Source organism: Ricinus communis, chromosome 2 (genome assembly GCF_019578655.1).
Source record: "Ricinus communis isolate WT05 ecotype wild-type chromosome 2, ASM1957865v1, whole genome shotgun sequence".
Classification (NCBI taxonomy): domain Eukaryota; kingdom Viridiplantae; phylum Streptophyta; class Magnoliopsida; order Malpighiales; family Euphorbiaceae; genus Ricinus; species Ricinus communis.
In genome coordinates this window covers 14,595,951-14,614,467 of record NC_063257.1, presented here as the reverse complement: position 1 = coordinate 14,614,467, position 18,517 = coordinate 14,595,951, and the positions used below count along the sequence as shown (strand labels likewise).

General features: G+C 37.3%; 1 protein-coding gene across 1 annotated transcript; it reads right to left on the bottom strand.

Annotated features, from left to right (window-relative positions):
- Positions 1–604: 604 nt before the first annotated feature.
- LOC8282739 lies at positions 605–2,648 on the bottom strand. The gene is made up of 4 exons (XM_002517669.4): positions 2,306–2,648; positions 1,971–2,109; positions 1,683–1,816; positions 605–1,583 (listed from the first exon to the last, which is right to left on the bottom strand). Exons 1-4 carry the CDS (start codon positions 2,443–2,445, stop codon positions 755–757), a joined length of 1,242 nt encoding a protein of 413 aa, XP_002517715.1. The 5' UTR covers positions 2,446–2,648; the 3' UTR covers positions 605–754.
- Positions 2,649–18,517: the final 15,869 nt, after the last annotated feature.

Sequence of the window (18,517 nt, the reverse complement as noted above, 5' to 3'; positions counted from 1 at the left end):
ATCATAAAAGCACAAATTCAAGTGTTTATTAGATTTCATCCAAAGTTGGGATATTATATTCTATGGAAAGTTAGGGTATTAAATGGCTAAAGTTGAGGAGTGTAAAAATGCTTTAAGATGACTTTCTCTAGACCTGCAGCATTTGTTGGAGCTAACTTTAACCTATTCAGTAAATGGTATGAAGATGTTACGAAATTAGTTCACTGATAGTAACTGAAAGGCTATTTCATGCTGACAATGGGTTTTGCAACTCACAGTAAAGCAAAGACTACTGGTCATTTGAGCATTTTTCTCATTGGAAGCTAATGGGTGTGAATATGCTGTCTGCTCCACCTAAGTAAATCTAAAATACAGAGGCTGTCTGCATATAAGATCAGAATACCTTATTTCTGAGATTTGAGTTACACTGGTAGATAATGAAAACTTAGAATCTTGCATCCCTTAAACAGAATGGATCTATCAGGCATCATAGTTTGCACAATTACAGGAAGAACTGTAGGAATAGCAGGGTAAGCTAAAATAGATACTACTTCCTGCCACGCAGTCACCCTGGATTATCACATTGAAGAAGCAGTTTACATTAATCAGTGACACAATCAGCAGAGATAAGAACAAATCATTTCATTTACTTTTCACATTATTTGTTCCTTGTGTATCCAACACTCATTAATTAACAAACTACATAGATCATATCAAGTCAATGATCTTATTTGTATCTAATGATCTTATTCAATAATTGAACAAACAGAGGAGGCTAGGTCAAGTCAATGATCTGAGGACAAACAGTTAAAAATCTTCTCTTTTTTCTGCTTGACATAATTCTGCATTCTGGAGATGGAGATAACAAATCTATAACTTCTATTTCTTGTGGAATTGGTTTGTCTTTATCATCTTTCCCTGTTAATATTTTCCCATTTCTTGAACCCAAATCTGAAACGCTGTTATTTATCAACATCAGCTCATCACCATTACTGGTCTCACTAATGGGAAAGCCAGTGCAAAGGGAAGATGCTGTTCTCACTAGCGAATTCGAAGTGGGAAAACCAAATGGTCGAGCACAATCTACTTTTGGAGCAGGCGGATAATCTGCAGAAGTATTCTTCAAACTTGGATGTCTGGTGCTGTAGTCTTCACACGATCCAAATTTTTCACAAGTCCAATCATCGGTGTGTGAATTATCTGAAGAAATTTGTCCAAATGCATCTGTACGTATTTGGTCTAGAGTTCCATTTTTCTGACTAACTTCATTGTATTCTTCATCTTTGTTACTATTGCTGTCTTGACCTTCAAATGCAATCTCCTCCCCTCTATTAAAGTCTGGAAACTTATCCAAGGATTGAGATTGGAATTCCACGGTCTTCCCTTTTACAGCTCCACTTTCACTAGTAGTGTTCTCATAATTTTCTTTGTCGTCAAAACCATCTTCAGCATCTTGGCATTCAAGCGAACTCTCACCTGTTTCTTTATAACAGGGAAGCTCGACAACAGGGCAAACCTGGATCTTCATGTGCTCTGGCAAGCTTGGGCAAGCAGCGGAAAGTATCGAGTATTTTGTTGAGAAATAGTTCACAGTAATGTTCAAGCTAGTCAATGCAAAGAGGACTATTCAGTAATGGATCAATTAGAACATCAATCATAGACTAGGCAGCATTAGTTAACTTGTAATGGAGAATAAGCCATACCTCTGCCAAGCTGAAAGGTTAAGCATTGTGTAAGCAAGTTTGATTTTATTGGCTACTCCTGAGAAAGATTTAAAAGTTGCAGCTGCTTGCCTGACAGCCAGTGATTCCATAGGATGCTGCCATGCCCATTCAAACTGCATTTTCAGATCCAGTTGAGCACTTCAATATGTTAGCACACAGCCACAAGGATCAAAACCTGCCCCAAGTATACTCAATTGATAGGCATTCAGATAAGTTCTACACTTTCTTGACATGGCCATATAATCAAGAAATGACAAGAGAAATGACCTGAAGAGCAGATACATTAGTAGGGAAACCATAAATGCAAAAGACCATTTCCCAAGGCCGTCTTTTCTTGGTTCTAAAAGCTCCACTTCTTATTTCACCATTGTGCTGCCTGATTCTACGCCGTGGATTCACTGTAAATCTGAACAAGTTATAAACAATTAAAACCAGTCATTTATACTCATGGGTTCAGAAAGTATTATCAAGAATCAAGTACAAAAACATCAACTAGACTTGTTAGATCAAGATTCATAACCAAAATCAGTTATTATTTTTTTATCAAGATTGTATTAGTAATAGATCTGAATAGTAATTAAAGATTTTGAGTGAAAACGAACCCTATATAGGTGTGGCCTTTGAACCGGGGACAGAGAGAAGTCAAGAGATAACAAGCATAAAACCCTTTTCCTTCTTCTTCATCTTCTTGTGCTGAACTTTGCCTTTCGGCTCCGCCTCCCTTCGCCGTTCTCTTCCTCATTATCTCTCTCTCTCTCTCTTTCTCTCTTTGTGTGGGGACTAGTTGGATGCAATTCGACCGTTGTAAAGTGGCTTTATTGGAATTTGGAAACAATATTTAAATGCTTTCGATCTAAATTTATTTTTCTATTTTCCGAGCTTTTATTTTAATTACGAATAAAAGAAGGGACTTGTTTAATTTGAAACTAGCAATTTCCTCATTTGCAATAACGCGGTTATTTTACTTATTTTATATCTAAAATTTTTATTTTATATAATTTAATTTACAATATATAAATATAAAATATAAGTCTTACTGTTATATTTATAATATTTTTTTATTTTTTTAAGTCATTTATAAAAATCATATATTATAATTTTCTTTAAATTTTTATATTTATTTGATATTAAAAAACTAATATAAGAAATTTAATTTATTTTTATTTTATTGAATTAATAAATTTTTATATGTTTATATAATAATTATTTCTAGAAAAATCATATTATTAGAATTCTTGCTATTTATTTTATTATTATTATTATTATTACTTTTTATATCGCATAAATATATATGTGAAATTTTTTATTAATTATATATTTGACCAATAAATTCTTAAAGATATTATAAATTTTTTAGTTATTTTTTTATATTTTAAATTCAAAATTTTTATCCTTTTACTATTTTATTATTTTTATATTAAATATAAATACTTATTTTATTAGAAAGATAATAAGATTTATTATTAATATGTAGTAATTATGATAGTTATTATAATTATTTTTTAAAAATATATAATAATTTTATGTTTAAATGAATTATAAATTTTTACCATATTTATTATAACATTTAACATTATATTTAATCTTTTATATATATACTATAATTAATATTTTTATAAATATATCATGTGTCATTTTTTATTAAAAAAAATATGACATGGTTCCATAAAATTCTATCACGTGAAATCTCTTGAAGAAATATATATATATATATATATATATACACGTAAAAGAAAATAAAAAAAATGACACGATGAATGACACATTCTATAAAGAAAAGAAAAGAAAAGAAGAAAAGAAGACACATAAAAGCACTTATAGGGATAGCAAATGCATAATATAAAAAAGCTACTCTCTCAAAGAAAAAGGAACACACATCTCTCACCAAATAATGTAGATAATCCAGATAAAAAACTTTCTTTCTAGAATGGGCTATTACAATCTGATCTATTCATTACTCTAACTAAAAATGTATGTTTATACCATTGAAAATTTTTCATAATTTGATATTTCATAATTAATAATAATTCATTATTTTTATCAACCATAGCATTCATGTTTTCAAAAAAATACTGGAATATAACGTATTACTTGCATCAGACTCGTACCTTCTAGATTGTACTTCTCTCGTAATAGATGATGCAATACTTTCTCTTATTTTTGTGACATTATAAACAGGAATAGCCAATACTGTTTGGATGGTTATAATTTCTTTTTTGACATTATAAATTTCATTTCTTCCTTCAAGAGTTAAGTAATTGTCCACCAGCCTCTAAATTGACCGGTAAATCCTGTAGTTATTACTTCACATACTTGTTTATCAATATTATTTGTAGTTTTTAAATGCACCGGTATACATTACCATATATGTCTTAAAATATTTAAAATTTGGTAATCAGAAAAACCATCTATGTTCCATTCTCTTAATTTGTTTCTATCATACCCGACAAATATTTCATTTGGCTTTCTTTCCGATCTTAAATCTATTAGTGAAGGTCTTGTATAATAATTTTCTATTGAATAAGTTGATATTTAAGTCTAAAATTCTTGTTCACAATTGGTGTTCATCCAATATATATATATATATATATATCCATTAGGTATATGAGTGCTAAAGGAAATAATCTATATATTTGTTTTTATGTAACAAATTTTCAATAACCACTAAGCATTAATCAAGTTAATCTTATATTAGGGTGATTATTTTTAGTCCATTATTTAATTTTTCCTTATGTAAGTTCAGATTTATTGTCACGATCCCATCTGTGGGCCCGTGACCGGCACTAGGGAATGGGTAAGCGTAAGGCCACCGAATCCCGTAGTAAACCTCACTGACTTAAATAAATCTCAATCTCATTTTACTGATACCACAGTTATCTTAACAATTACATTTTTACATAATTAATTCGGTCTGCCAGAAGAATTAGGTGAGACCCGAATCTACAGAAAATTACAATAGATAAGTCTATTAATTCTACTGCGGAGAATCTAAGATTTTACAAGTTAACAAACCAAATAAATTACATCACCCGATGATGAAGGAGTCGGGTTACTAGATAAGGGTCGCGGGAAGACTAACAGTCATGAATTTGAAAAACAGTAAAATTGAGACTGTGAGTTTCAAGAGTGAGTTAAAATCATATATCAAAAAATATTTGCATATACTTTGATAATATATTTATTTAATTTGAAATAAACATAAGTCATGTAAAAACATACGTGTCATGCCATGCTTAAATTAAATAAAATAACTTTCACACGCTACGGGACGGAGTACTCCAGTAGAATCCTAATCCCAACACAAACATTTCAATCAATCTCCATACTGACATCTCGACTAATCTCAACTCTAGCATCCCGACTAATCTTATTCCAATAGGACTGGCGCCCAGAGAGCAAAGCTCGACCAGGGTCCTTAACTCCAGTCCGGTCACTTAATGTTCACTATCAGCCTTAGCCTTTCGACTCTCTTATTCCAATAAGACTGGCGCCCAGAGAGCAATGCTCGACCAGGGACCTTACCTCCAGTCTGGTCACTTAGGTATCCAAATAAGCCGGCGCCCAGAGAGCAATGCTCAACTAGGGACCTTTACTCCGGCAACCACACTCTACTAAGCCTAGAGAGCGATGCTCGACCAGGGCAAATCCTAAACCTTCCTTTTAAATTTACCTATTTACCCTATTCCATCCCTCTCGAATTTACACTGGTACACTCATCAAACCAATATGTTCTACTGTCATCCCATCCCGTGTCATCATGCAATAATAAAATCAATGATACAGGAAATGATATATAAATGAATAGTAATTAAAAGCATGATATAAATAAATAATAATTAAATGAATAATTTGAACTTGCAATAAAATAACCACGATAGCAAATCAAAAATTTATGCATGACACACGTAAGCAGATATATGACTTTAACTCACAGCTTTGGCGACCTCCTAGCTCTGCTCCGGTGCCTCGGTTGGAGCGAGCTGAACAGATGAATTATCTAACCACGGAAAACAATTAACTAATAACCCTGAAACAATTGACCATTAATCCTAGGTCTAGATTCCTAGGACTGACTGTCTAAGAATCTCGACTCGAAATAATTCTATTGAAAATTCGGCAGAACCTCCCCTAAAACACAGACATTTACCCCCGTAAAACGGGTCTAGAACTTGCCAGAAAAACACTTCAAATATTCAACAATTTAACACAATGGGAGTCGAGTCCCCAAGACTTCACTAATTTCCTGACTCCGCCACACAACACAAAAATCACGACTACAGCAGGCAGTCCGAAAAATAATTATTTTTGACTCACAAATATCATCTAATACTCAACACAAATCAATAAGCATAAATTAAATCAAAGAATTCTTAAATCAACAGCCAGAGAAAAATTACCGAGACGCTTAATCGCTCGGTCGACTCGCTTCTAGCCACCGGAGTCCGATCGACGATCCGAACTCACCATCGGACTCGAAACGACGCGCTGATGACGATCCTTGCTTCCGATTTTTCGATCCGAACCCCGATCATCCGGAGAGACTTACGAACGATCTCGGCCGTCGATTTGCAAACGAAGCCCGATCGCCACGAAACCAATGCCATTGCGAAGCTTGAGCTGAGGAGAGTCGGGATACGTCCTCTGATCGTCCATAGCTCGCCGGAGCTAGCCGAAAAAGCTGAAAAACGCCGGCTGCCCCCCTAATTTCACTTCGCCAGATCTTCCATCTCCGGCCACTATTGGCGCCGCCGCTGTTGCCAAAAGAGAGCCCTCATGAGGGAGCCGATCGCCACCGAGATCACCGAAAGCGAGAAAAGCGCCCGAAGTCGCTGCCTCTTCCTCGCTTCTGCCGTCTTGCCGGTGTCGCCGCTCCCACGCCTCCCCGACCCGTGCCCGGTGGTCGACCTCGACACCCCCATTCTTCTCCTTCTTGGCTTCCTCCCTCTCTCTCCCCGATTCTTCTTTTCTTTTTTCTTTCTTTCAATATTGACATTTAGTCCCTGAAGTTTCCTTTCTTACCTTTTGGTCCCTTAACTTTTATAATTACTGCAATTTGTCCAGCAAAAATTTCCAATTAACCTCCAAACTTTTCTTTAGCCTTTCAATTAAGCCCCTAACTATTTATTTTGGGCCAAATTAGAATTATTGAAATTACACAATTACATATATACCCCTGGCCGATATATTTATTTACAAAAATACCAAACATACAAATTTCAGTTAAAACCCCATATTAATGAAATTATACTTTTAATCCTTATTCCAAAATAAATTTTCAATTTAGTCCTAACACACAATTAAATTAAATAACCAATTTGCTAAATATTTTCCAACTTAAAATTTAATACCATTAACTAATCAAAATACCAATTTTCCCAAGAAATTTCTTTTATAAAAACATCCTTTACAAATTCTTCCATAATTCTCTAATATAAATTTTATTTATATAAATATGCATTTGGGAAAAATTTCGAATAACCAAAAATATAATTTATTTCTCAAAGGATTTACTTAATTAATTTTTTTAAAGATCAACTAATTGGATATAGAAAATAACTCATTTATTTGTCTAACATTAAAATTTTCATTAATCATTCCAAATTAAAACAAATAAAAATAAAGTAAAATTAATTTAATTAAAAACTCATTTATTAATTATTATTAATAAAATCATTATTAGAGAAAATTTTCGGGTATTACATTCTCCCCCCTTTAAGAAAAAAATTCATCCTCAAATTTTAAAAGAAAAAAAAAGGGGCTTCACTCTAAGACGGAAACTAATTTCGACTTCTCGGGAACTTTTCTCGGAAGAAATAAACTCAACCACAAGACCTATTAACAAAACCCTTAAGCAAAACTGGCGAATCTAGGAATCCGCGATCCTGACTTACTAATCATCGGAATCAAATTTTCACTTGCTTCCACACATTGAGGGTCCAACACAAGCAAGGATCGAAATATACTTTCTCAACTCAGACCTACGAATAACTGGATTGACCTCAGAGAACATTATTTGGCGGCAAGTCCAACTTGCATGCCACCTCACTAACCTACCGACAATTCCAAGGGTTCCACACAAGAAGGGCTAACTTGCGCTCCTTACCAAACCGCACCCCTTCTTGCACAAAAGACGCCTTAGGATTACATATTTTCTAATACCAATCTTGATAGCGATAAATCCTAAAGCAAGACTATGACCTAAGGCAGTGTACCTATCGGTGGAGTATAGCTAACGGTGAGTACCAAGTGTCGTATTCCCCAAAGAACGTGTGAATCTAAACCTACTCAATCTTCTCTATTATCTAATCTTAAAAATGGCATTGAATGCTAAATACGAAATGAACTAAAGCTACTCTAATTGTTATCCAACTATAGCTACTAAGGAAAGATTAATTCAAGTTAAGGAATAACCCCTTGGGAATTCTTGTCTCTAGGGAATGGAAACTAAAGATGGAATTGATTGATTGAATTCAATTTTCGTGGGAAAATCTCTACGCAATTAACGCCTTTCTCAAGAACACTAACATCTTAACTTAGATTAATTAGGTTGAAATCTCTTCCTAACTCTAATTATCCAAATTAGCATTATGTACCATTTAACACTATTGAGAGTTGTTAATTCTCAATCCGGTAGAACGAACACCCTATCTCTAGGCGAATTCAATTCTAGGTTGCAAAGGACAATCCAGACCTAAACGTCTTTCTCAAGAACATTCAAATTCCAATAATCATTCAACAAGATATGAAGAACAAATCAATAAGCACTTCCATTGCAAATCAATATTGAAAATCAATACATTCAATTCAAAAGTTAAGTACAAAAATCCCTAGATAAAGAACCCCAATGAGTTAACAAGTTTAGCTAATCATATTTATTATTAAAACCCACAAGAGTTCAATTACAAAAATGAGTAAAGGTAGAGAAACCTGAATACACCCTTGGATGAGAGTAAACAGCTCCAATTCCTCTTGCCCAATCTTGAATCGATTATTGTTCCTCTTGCTCGAATTGAAACCAATCAACAAACCTCGCCAATCTTCAATCTTCAAAGAGAATCTAATTGAAACCTTGGTCCAAGTCTCCTTTTTCCTTAGTTCCAGCTCAGAAAACCCTTAGAGAGAGAAATAAATGAGTTTTGGGACGTCCTAACCCTACTTCGATCGCCTTTTTTTTCTTTTTTTTCTTTTAATTAATTTGTCCAGCTACCGCGAACATGGCCGTGTTGATGCCCGTGTTGGGAACACGGCCTCATATTGGTGGGCGTGTTGGGAATACGGCCCCGTGCTGATGGTCGTGTTACTCTCTGTGGTCGTGCTTCTTAACGCTTCTTTTTCCTGTTGTCAAATGCACCCAACACAGCCCGTTTTGGTGCTCGTGTTGGGAACACAGCCAGTGTTAAAACTAACACGACAGTGTTCAGCTTCCTCATGCACAAACTTAACTTGTTTCGGCAACTTTGACGTCCAATTCTGCTCCAATTCTTTCCTTTATCACTCTTTGACTTCTTTTGGACCTAATGCACACAAACAGACGCATAGGGTGAGTGTTGGGACCAATTCACATCCAAATGTACATAAAATCAGCCTTAAAAATCCCATTTAGATGTGTGTATTTTACGCATATCAAATCACCCCACACTTAGCTCATTACTTGTCCTCAAGCAATCAAAAGTAAAATAAGGAAAATAAACCACTAAGGAACAACATTTAAACTGATAAACAAGCTAGAGAGCCCCTACACATATCCTTAACAAGCGTAAATCAAGCAAAAAGAAACAAACCAATCAATTCAAGTATCACAACCAAGATGCTAATGATTCACAAAATACTATATCAACAAAATTATTCAGAACCAACTCCTCACAAGATCCACTCTAAATCACTCAAAGTATTTAAAGGGTAGTGTTTAATTGCTCAATGCATCAAATACTGCCTTACTTACTATATGCTTGCTCTTAAATCCTACTCCTACCACTTATGGAGAGTCAACAACCATGTCAAGAGGTCTTTATCAGGGTTGTAATGGGGATTAGGTAGGGGTAGGTAAATTTGGTAAGAATTGAACCTATGGTGTTCTACAATGAGATAAATGACCTGCACACAAGCCACAATAATCACAAGGGATAAACAATGAACAATAGTCCAAGGTGGAAAATAAGGATCAAGTCAAAATGTAAACTCCCAAAAGCAATTAAACAATTAGCTCACTTACTTTCTTTCTTTTCATCACTCTTCCCTCTTATTCTTCTTATTATATATATATATAAGGGAAGAAACATTCACATAATAGAGTGAATTTCTTTTGGATTGATGGAAGCTACTACAAGTTTCCAACGCTATTCCCAAAACAAAAATTCCCAATAAAAACAACTCATATGCAAAATCATAACCCAAAGCAGAATAAAACTAAGTGGTAATGAAATATGATAGAAATGATGAAAGAAGGGGTTATCTACTGAATCAATAAACGAATGAAGGCTATTTGGCTAGAATAAAAAACCTAAGTGCCTCTATCATACCAAAGTGTTAAGCTCTCCTTGTAGCCCTCATAAGCATTACCGAGCAAGTTCTAAAAGTAAAGACAGTAATTGGCACTCTCAACTAGAAATAAATAAAAGCATATAAAGTGTAAGCTTACAATTGAGGCTCAATTTCTCACAAGTGTGCTGTTTGAGTAGATTCCAAACAAAAATCATCAAAACAGAATTAAATAAACCAAAGCAACTTAGTGCAAAACTCAAACTAAATAAGTTACATTCTTTTGCAAGACTCAACATTATCGGTTTTACCCGATCACATGGACATAAACAGGATTTCAAAAGCAAGTCAACAGTAAGAGCATCGAAACAAAGTGAAAAATTTTCAAAATTTTACAAAATATTGCACAAAGAATAAACAAATAATTGAGATGAGATAAATAAAATGCGATATATACACTAGAAAAGGATCCAAATTTTATATACAAGAACAATAAAAATAAAATAAAAAGCACACAAGATAAATAAAGCTAAAAGATAAACAAAATACAAGAAAACAAGTGTATATAACTATCACCCACCCCACACTTGAAGGACACATTGTCCCTAGTGTACAAAAAGAAACAATATAAGAAATGAAAAAGGGAAAGAAAAACTAATACTGCCCTGACTATGGTTCCGGAGAGAAAAGAGGTGCATCATCAGGGCGCTGGCTAGTCTGTGGTGGAGGAGTGGCTGCTCGCTGAGGGTCGGAAGTAGTGTCACCTGCAAGAGCTGGTGGGTCAGCAGGATCAGCGTCGATAGGAGGCTTGTCAGGCTGCTCTGGTGAAGGATGCTCAGTCGGAAAAGAAGGGTCAGCTGGATCATCCGTTAGAGGGATGTCAAGATGGCTCTGTACTGGAACCTGGCTCCATGGACTGGCAGGGGCATAATCTGTAGCAAGAATATCATCAAAAATATCAGGGGCCATAGAGGCCTTTAACCTACCTACTTGCTCAATCAAGGCCTGAAGCATAGCCCTCTGCCTCTCAAACTGAGCCATCATCTAGCTCTGAAACTCAGCCTGACGCTGTAAAAGGTCCTGCTGAAAAGCCTATTGTAGAATGAAGTACTGCTGCTGCTCCTCTGCCAACCTCTGCACTCTAAGCTGCAGCTCTCTAAATTCAATAGGGGAGACTCCTAGAACAGCTGAAGAAGTAGACGGTCTGGAGGAAGACTCTGGAATATCAAAAGAAGGAGGTGGAACATCCTATGTACTAGGGGCTCGTGAGGCAGGTCGCTCCTCTCTGCGTGCTGCTAAGAGAGCACTCCTCAATCTATACTCTGGTCCTAGCGGACCCTGCCTACGAGTCACCATCCCCATACTAACCAACTGGGGAAGTCCCAAAGTCTCCATCACCCCCAGCTCTGTCACATGTGGTACTGCCTCCTCCAAAACCCCTAAGCTTCTAGCTAACCGAGTAATGTAAGTCCCAAAACAGAAAAATACCTTCTTTGAGTTGTTGTAGAAGGCACTGATCTGTCTGGCCAACAAGTATCCCATGTCGACTGACTGGCGCTAGTGCATGCTATAAAGTATAAACAGGTCCGGCTGGGTCACTACACCACAGCTGTCTCCCCTGCCAGTGATGGTCCTAGTCAGCAATGCATGCAAGTACCGCAGTCCCTCAGGCAAGTTAGACGCCTTGGATTGGCTGGCACTGTACCCCTCAGCTTCATCAGAAATCTCAGCCCACATCTGCGGATATGACATACCAGGCGTGTGTATACATCGACTATATACTTTCCCAGCTACATCCTCCTCAGTCCACAAACCCAAATGTACCCCAAACTGCTATACACTCATCGTGAAAGTCTGCTCTGCTAGTCTGAAACTAATAGCATCCGGCTGCTAAAAATCCCACAACTGGCTCTTCAGAAGGAAAGTGCTAGTAAACTCCACAGTCAACTCCTTATATGTCAGCTCAACTATCTCAAAGAAACGCTGAAATAGGGGCATTTCAAGGTATCGGCGGACTGCAGCTGCAAGTCCGACTGTCTTTAGTGCTGGCCAGTCTATGCTACGCCCCTTTCCCAAATATTTGTGCCTCATCGACTGGTATCTCTGCTCGAAGGTGGGCTGCCCGTGAAAAAGTAGGAATCTATGGCGTTGCGGTGGTCTAACTGGGCCTGAACTAGTCGGTGCAGTGCTTGAGGATCGAGAGGAAGAGGAACCATCGGTCCGCCTCCTCTTGTAAACTCCTGATCCTCGTCTAGTGGACATGGTACCTGCAAAAGAAATTTTTAATGCTAAGGATCAATGAAATTCTGGCAGTATAATGTCATAAAATGGACAAACGAACGATTTAACTCGATAAAGTTAAACCGTTCAATGCCCTGCAAAGAAAATTCAATCCACAACACAACAATAAGGTCTACTCGACATGAATTAGGAGTTAATGAAACCTTTTACAAGAATCTTTCACAAATTATCAACCAATATTATCAACTAATTAGAATTTTTTTTATTAGACCATGGTATTTGATTCAGCAAATACATCATTATTGTATACTCTTTCATATCTATGGCGCAACCCAATCCTTTTTTTTTTCAAGTTTCTAATTCTTAACTTTTTTTTTGAATCGAAATATCTAAATAACAAAAACAAAATTCAAAACCAAAATCACACAAACACAAAAACATTCAAACACATAAAAACACAAATTCAAACTAAAACCAAAATAAAAAATAAAGAATGGAAGATGAAGATGGAGGGTACTTACTTGAAATGCACACTATCCAAAACGTTCAAAATGAGTATAAAAGAGAAGAGAGAAAGTTTAGAGAATTGGCCAAAATTTGATCCTTTAGAAATCCATTCGTTTATATAGACAATGACCGGAAGGCGAATATATCTTTGCCCCCCTCTTCAGTCAATGCTTTGGCCTTCGTCTTTTTTGCCTTTTGTATGACCAATTTTATATGTTAGCGCTGTCTGGATATCGGGTCGTGTTGAATGAACTTGAACGTGCTAACTTACCAGTTTGATGAAAATGCCCGTGTTGAGGCAACACGGGGCCGTGTTACCAACACGGTTTGGCATAAATGCCTGTGTTACCTTCTGTGCATGTGTCCATCTTTAATTTAATTTTCGTAAATTGAACACGGTTCGTGTTGAAACAACGCGGGGGCGTGTTGCCAACACGGTCCAGCATAGCTGGCCGTGTTACCTTCTGTGAACGTGTCCCCTTAAAATTTGTTTTTCTACAAATAGAACACGGTTCGTGTTGATTAACACGGTCAACATAACTGGCCGTGTTACCAACACGGCCTTGGACATGCCCATGTTGAGCTCTAGAAACTGCAAAACTTGAGATTTTCAACACTTTCTCAATCTTTCTCACCTGCACAACCAATAAGTCCTTAACTCATACACTCAACATACATAAAACTTAACAAAAACAAATTGTAAAACCTAATCAAACTAAGTTCACATATAATTCAAACTAAAATCAATACCAAAAATGGAAAAACTAAAGAATTAAAATGAAATTAAAAGAAACAAGCTTCTTTAAAGTCATAAGCTAGACTTCAATCTTTTTCAAATCAGAAATGGAGCCCCAAATTCACACACTCCTGCACATCCAGTGACCCTCCAAGATAATGCTTCAACCTCTGCCCATTAACCTTGAAATTTCCCTTTTCTGCATGATGCAATTCAACCGCACCATAAGGGAAGACTTGCATCACTATAAATGGCCCCGACCAGCGACTCTTCAGCTTTCCTGAAAATAAATGGAGATGAGAGTTAAATAACAACACACTATCTCCTACGTTAAACTCCTTCAAACCTTTCAATCGCTTATCATGCCACTGTTTGGTCTTCGCCTTATAGATTGTCGAATTTTCATAAGCTTGTTGACGCCACTCCTCTAGTTCATTTAGTTGCCACTGCCTCTGCCTACCTGCACTATCTAAATCAAAGTTACAAGATTTAAGTGCCCATAGCGCTTTATGTTCTAGCTCAACAGGTAAATGGCAACATTTCCCATACACAAGCCTAAAGGGAGTGAACCCTGTAGAAATCCTATAGGCAGTTCTAAATGCCCATAAAGCATTATCTAGCTTTGTAGCCCAATCTTTCCTACTGGCTCCTATAGTCTTCTCTAAAATGCGCTTAAGCCCCCTATTAGTAACCTCTACTTGCCCACTCGTTTGTGGGTGATAAGCCGTGGAGAATCATTGAGATACTCCATATCTTTTAAGCACTTTCTCAAGTTGAGAATTACAGAAATGGGTTCCCCTATCACTAATTAACGCTCGAGGTGTTCCAAACTTAGAAAATAGTTTCTTAAGGAATCTCACTACTGCCCTAGCATCATTAGTAGGCAAGGCTTGTGCCTCAGGCCATTTAGAAAAATATTCAACAGCCACCACTATATACTTGCATCCATACTAAGAAGGAAAAGGACCCATAAAGTGAATGCCCCAAACATCAAAAAATTTCAACACTTGTATACTATGTTTGGGCATTTCATCTCAGGTAGAAATGTTACCTGACCGTTGGCATGCATCATAAACTTGGACATATGCTTGTGCATCCTGGAAGATAGTCGGCCAATAAAAACCAGCATGCAAAACCTTTCTGGCCGTATGGATTGCGGCTTGGTGTCCACCAACCGATCCCTCATGACAATGCTTGAGAATTTGAATGACCTCCTCCCCATATACACACCTCCTGATAATTTGATATGCACAAATCCTAAACAAGAAGGGGTCATCCCAAATGTAGTACTTCAAGTCAGCAAAGAATTTCTTCTTTTGCTGGCTCGTCATACCCTTTGGGAGTACCCTTACAGCCAAATAATTAGCATAATCAGAAAACCAAGGAATAACATTAGTTACCTACATTGAGCATAAGTGCTCATCCAGAAAGAAGTCATCGATCTCTTGCTCATTAAGCTCCTCCAAGTGTGGGTTCTCCAATCGAGAAAGATGGTCTGCTGCAAGATTTTCAGCTCCTCGTTTATCCTTAATTTCCAAATCAAATTCCTGCAATAAAAGAACCCAACGAATCAATCTAGGCTTAGAATCATGCTTTGAAAATAAATACCTTAAATCAGAATGATCTGTGTAAATGATTGTCTTTGACAGCACAAGGTAAGAATGGAATTTATCAAAGGCGAACACGATAACTAGGAGCTCCTTCTCTATGGTGGTATAGTGTTCTTGGGCATCCGTAAGCGTCTTGCTAGCGTAGTAAATAGGTTGGAACTTCTTCTCCCTGCGCTGGCCTAAAACAGCTCCAACTGCAAAATCACTAGCATCGCACATAAGCTCAAAGGGCAGCTCCCAATCAAGAGAAACCATGATGGGAGCCGTGGTTAGTTTTTCCTTTAATAACTCAAAAGCTACTAAACAATCATCATCAAATACAAAAGGCACATCTTTTACTAGCAATTGAGTTAAAGGCCTAGCAATCTTAGAAAAGTCTTTAATGAACCTTCTATAAAACCCTGCATAAACTTCTAACAGCCCTAACCGAAGTAGGGGGAGGTAGCTTACTTATAACTTCCAGTTTGGCTCTATCTACTTCCATCCCTGCATTTGACACTTTATGTCCTAACACTATACCCTCTTGGACTATAAAATGACATTTTTTCCAATTCAATACAAGGTTAGCTTCAACACACCTAGCTAACATCCTTTCCAAATTATGCAAATAATAGGAAAAAGAGTTACCGAATACAGAGAAGTCATCCATGAAGACCTCCATCGACTCCTCTATCATGTCATGGAAAATGGCCATCATACACCGCTGAAAGGTCGCAGGCGCATTACACAAGCTAAATGGCATCCTCCTATAAGCAAAAGTGCCATAAGGACAAGTGAATGTCATCTTGTCTTGGTCTTCTGGTGCTGTGGGAATCTGAAAGTAACCAGAAAAACCGTCAAGGAAACAATAATACATATGGCCTAAAAGCCTCTCAAGCATTTGATCAATAAAAGGAAGGGGAAAGTGGTCCTTTCGAGTTGCACCATTCAAGCGTCGGTAGTCTATGCAAACCCGAAAGCCCGTTACCGTTCGTGTATGAATCAGCTCCTCCTTTTCATTTTTCACCACAGTCATGCCCCCTTTCTTGGGAACCACCTGCACAGGACTCATCCAAGAACTGTCAGAAATAGGATAAATTAAACCTGCATCAAGAAGTTTAATTACCTCCATTTTAACCACCTCTTTCATATGAGGGTTCAACCGCCTTTGTGGTTGCACCACCGGTTTGAATTCATCCTCCATTAAAATCTTATGAAGGCAGTAACTTGGGTTTATCCCTGGTTTATCAGCCGTCTTATATGCAAATGCCTTTGCATACCTTCTCAAAATACACAGCACCATCTCCCTCTCCTCAGGTGTGAGATGAGCGGAAATAATGACCGATAAGCGCTTTGCTTCATCTAAGTAGGCATACATTAAGTGCGCTAGCAACTCTTTCAACTCAAGAACGGGTGGCTCCTCTAAAGAAGGTTTCAGCTTCTTTACTCCTGACCTGTCAAGATCAACAAAACCATTAGTCTTTTCATCATTAAAATCAGCAGCTAATAAGTGCTTTAGCTGCTCCAACACTTATTCATTGGACAAATTATCCTTATTTTCTTGCATTGCCACTTGCAAAGGATCATTAATTAACATTTCCTGCAATTGAGACTCCACAATATCATCAATAACATCAACCGAACACACAGTACCATCGTGCTCATATAGGTGTCTCAAGGATTTAGTCAAATTAAATGTAATGCTCTTATCATCTACCCTAAGTTCCAGCTTTCCGCTACTAACATCTATCAAAGCTTTAGATGTAGCTAAAAATGGTCTGCCTAGGATCAATGGAACATCACTCTCATCATCCATATCCATGACAACAAAATCCATAGGAAATATAAATTTATCAACTTTAACTAGCACATCCTCTATAATCCCTTTCGGGTACTTAACAGTTTTCTCTGCTAGTTGTATACTCATCCTAGTAGAAGTTAGCTTAGAAGTGCTTAGTCCTAACTCCTCAAACAATGAGCTAGGCATCAAATTGATCCTAGCTCCCAAATTAACTAATGCCAGCAATTTTAATTTATCCCCAATCAAACAAGCTATAAGGTCACGTCGTTTGACTGGAATCTTGCTCTGAAACACTACTGAGCATTCTGTATTCAAGGTCACCAATCCCAAATCCTCTAACTTCCTCTTGTTGCTTAGAATCTCCTTTAAAAACTTTGCATACTTTTGCATCTGCGAAATAGCTTCAACAAAAGGCAAGTTAATCCGCAATTGTTTAAAAAGATCTAAAAACTTACCGAATTGCTGATCAACTTTATCCTGTTTGAGTTTTGCAGGATATGGAATGGGAGGTTGGTATGGCCTCAAGGGGATCTTTTTCGAATCTTCCTTCTCTTCAACTGCTTCCTTTCCTTTCTCCTCAGGCTTGTCTTCCTTTTTCGACTCATCCATCTACACATCAGAATCATCATTAGTAAAAGGCATAGATGGACTAGGAAGTTCCTTACCTGATGTCAAAGTAATTGCTTTGGCATGCTCCCTTGGATTAGACTTTGTGTTACTTGGAAGCGTGCCCGGCTGCCTCTCAGCCATCATCCTAGACAATTGCCTAATTTGATTTTCCAAGTTCTGAATTGAAGCTTGTTGATTCCGAATGGCAGTGTCCGTTTGTTGAAATCTGTTCTCTGAAGTTGTAATGAACTTCGTTATCAACTCTTCCAAGCTAGGCTTCTTCTCTTGACTACCTTCTGGTTGATGGGGAACAAAATGCATAGGTTGCTGCTGATGCAACCTCTGATATCCTGGTGGACCTTGGTTATTGGAATTTCTCTATCCAAAATTAGGATGATTCCTCCACCCTGGGTTGTATGTACTGCTGTAGGGATCATTCTGCTGCCTACCTACATAATCAACATGCTCAATGTTAGAAACATTAGTAAGCATAGAAGATGCAAACATACCTCACGCATCATAATTGGCATTGTAATGCTGTCCACCACAGAATTCACATCCGGGTTGAGCTGCTTGGGCCGGCATCTGAAGTTGTTCTATCTCTTTGGAAAGTAGCTCTACTTGTGCCGCCAAGGCTGCTGTAGGATCTGCCTTAGCCCGATATACAACAGGCTTTGGACCTCTAGCCCGTGGAGTTTGCCACTGATAAGTGTTGGTGGCTATCTCTTCTATCAAATCCTGGGCTTGCTCAAGTGTTTTGCTATTGATAGCTCCCCCTGCAGCTGTATCTACCATTTGTCTAGTGGTCGTATTCATGCCACTATAGAATGTTCGCACTTACATCCAGAGAGGA

What these genes read in the sequence shown, in the direction of transcription:
- LOC8282739 (XM_002517669.4), bottom strand. Translation starts at nt 2,445, where the DNA reads ATGAGGAAGAGAACGGCGAAGGGAGGCGGAGCCGAAAGGCAAAGTTCA. An exon ending in AAAGGCCACACCTATATAGG is followed by an intron (nt 2,110 to 2,305) that starts GTTCGTTTTCAC and finishes TAACTTGTTCAG; the next exon opens with ATTTACAGTGAATCCACGGC. An exon ending in AACCTTTCAGCTTGGCAGAG is followed by an intron (nt 1,584 to 1,682) that starts GTATGGCTTATT and finishes TGCATTGACTAG; the next exon opens with CTTGAACATTACTGTGAACT.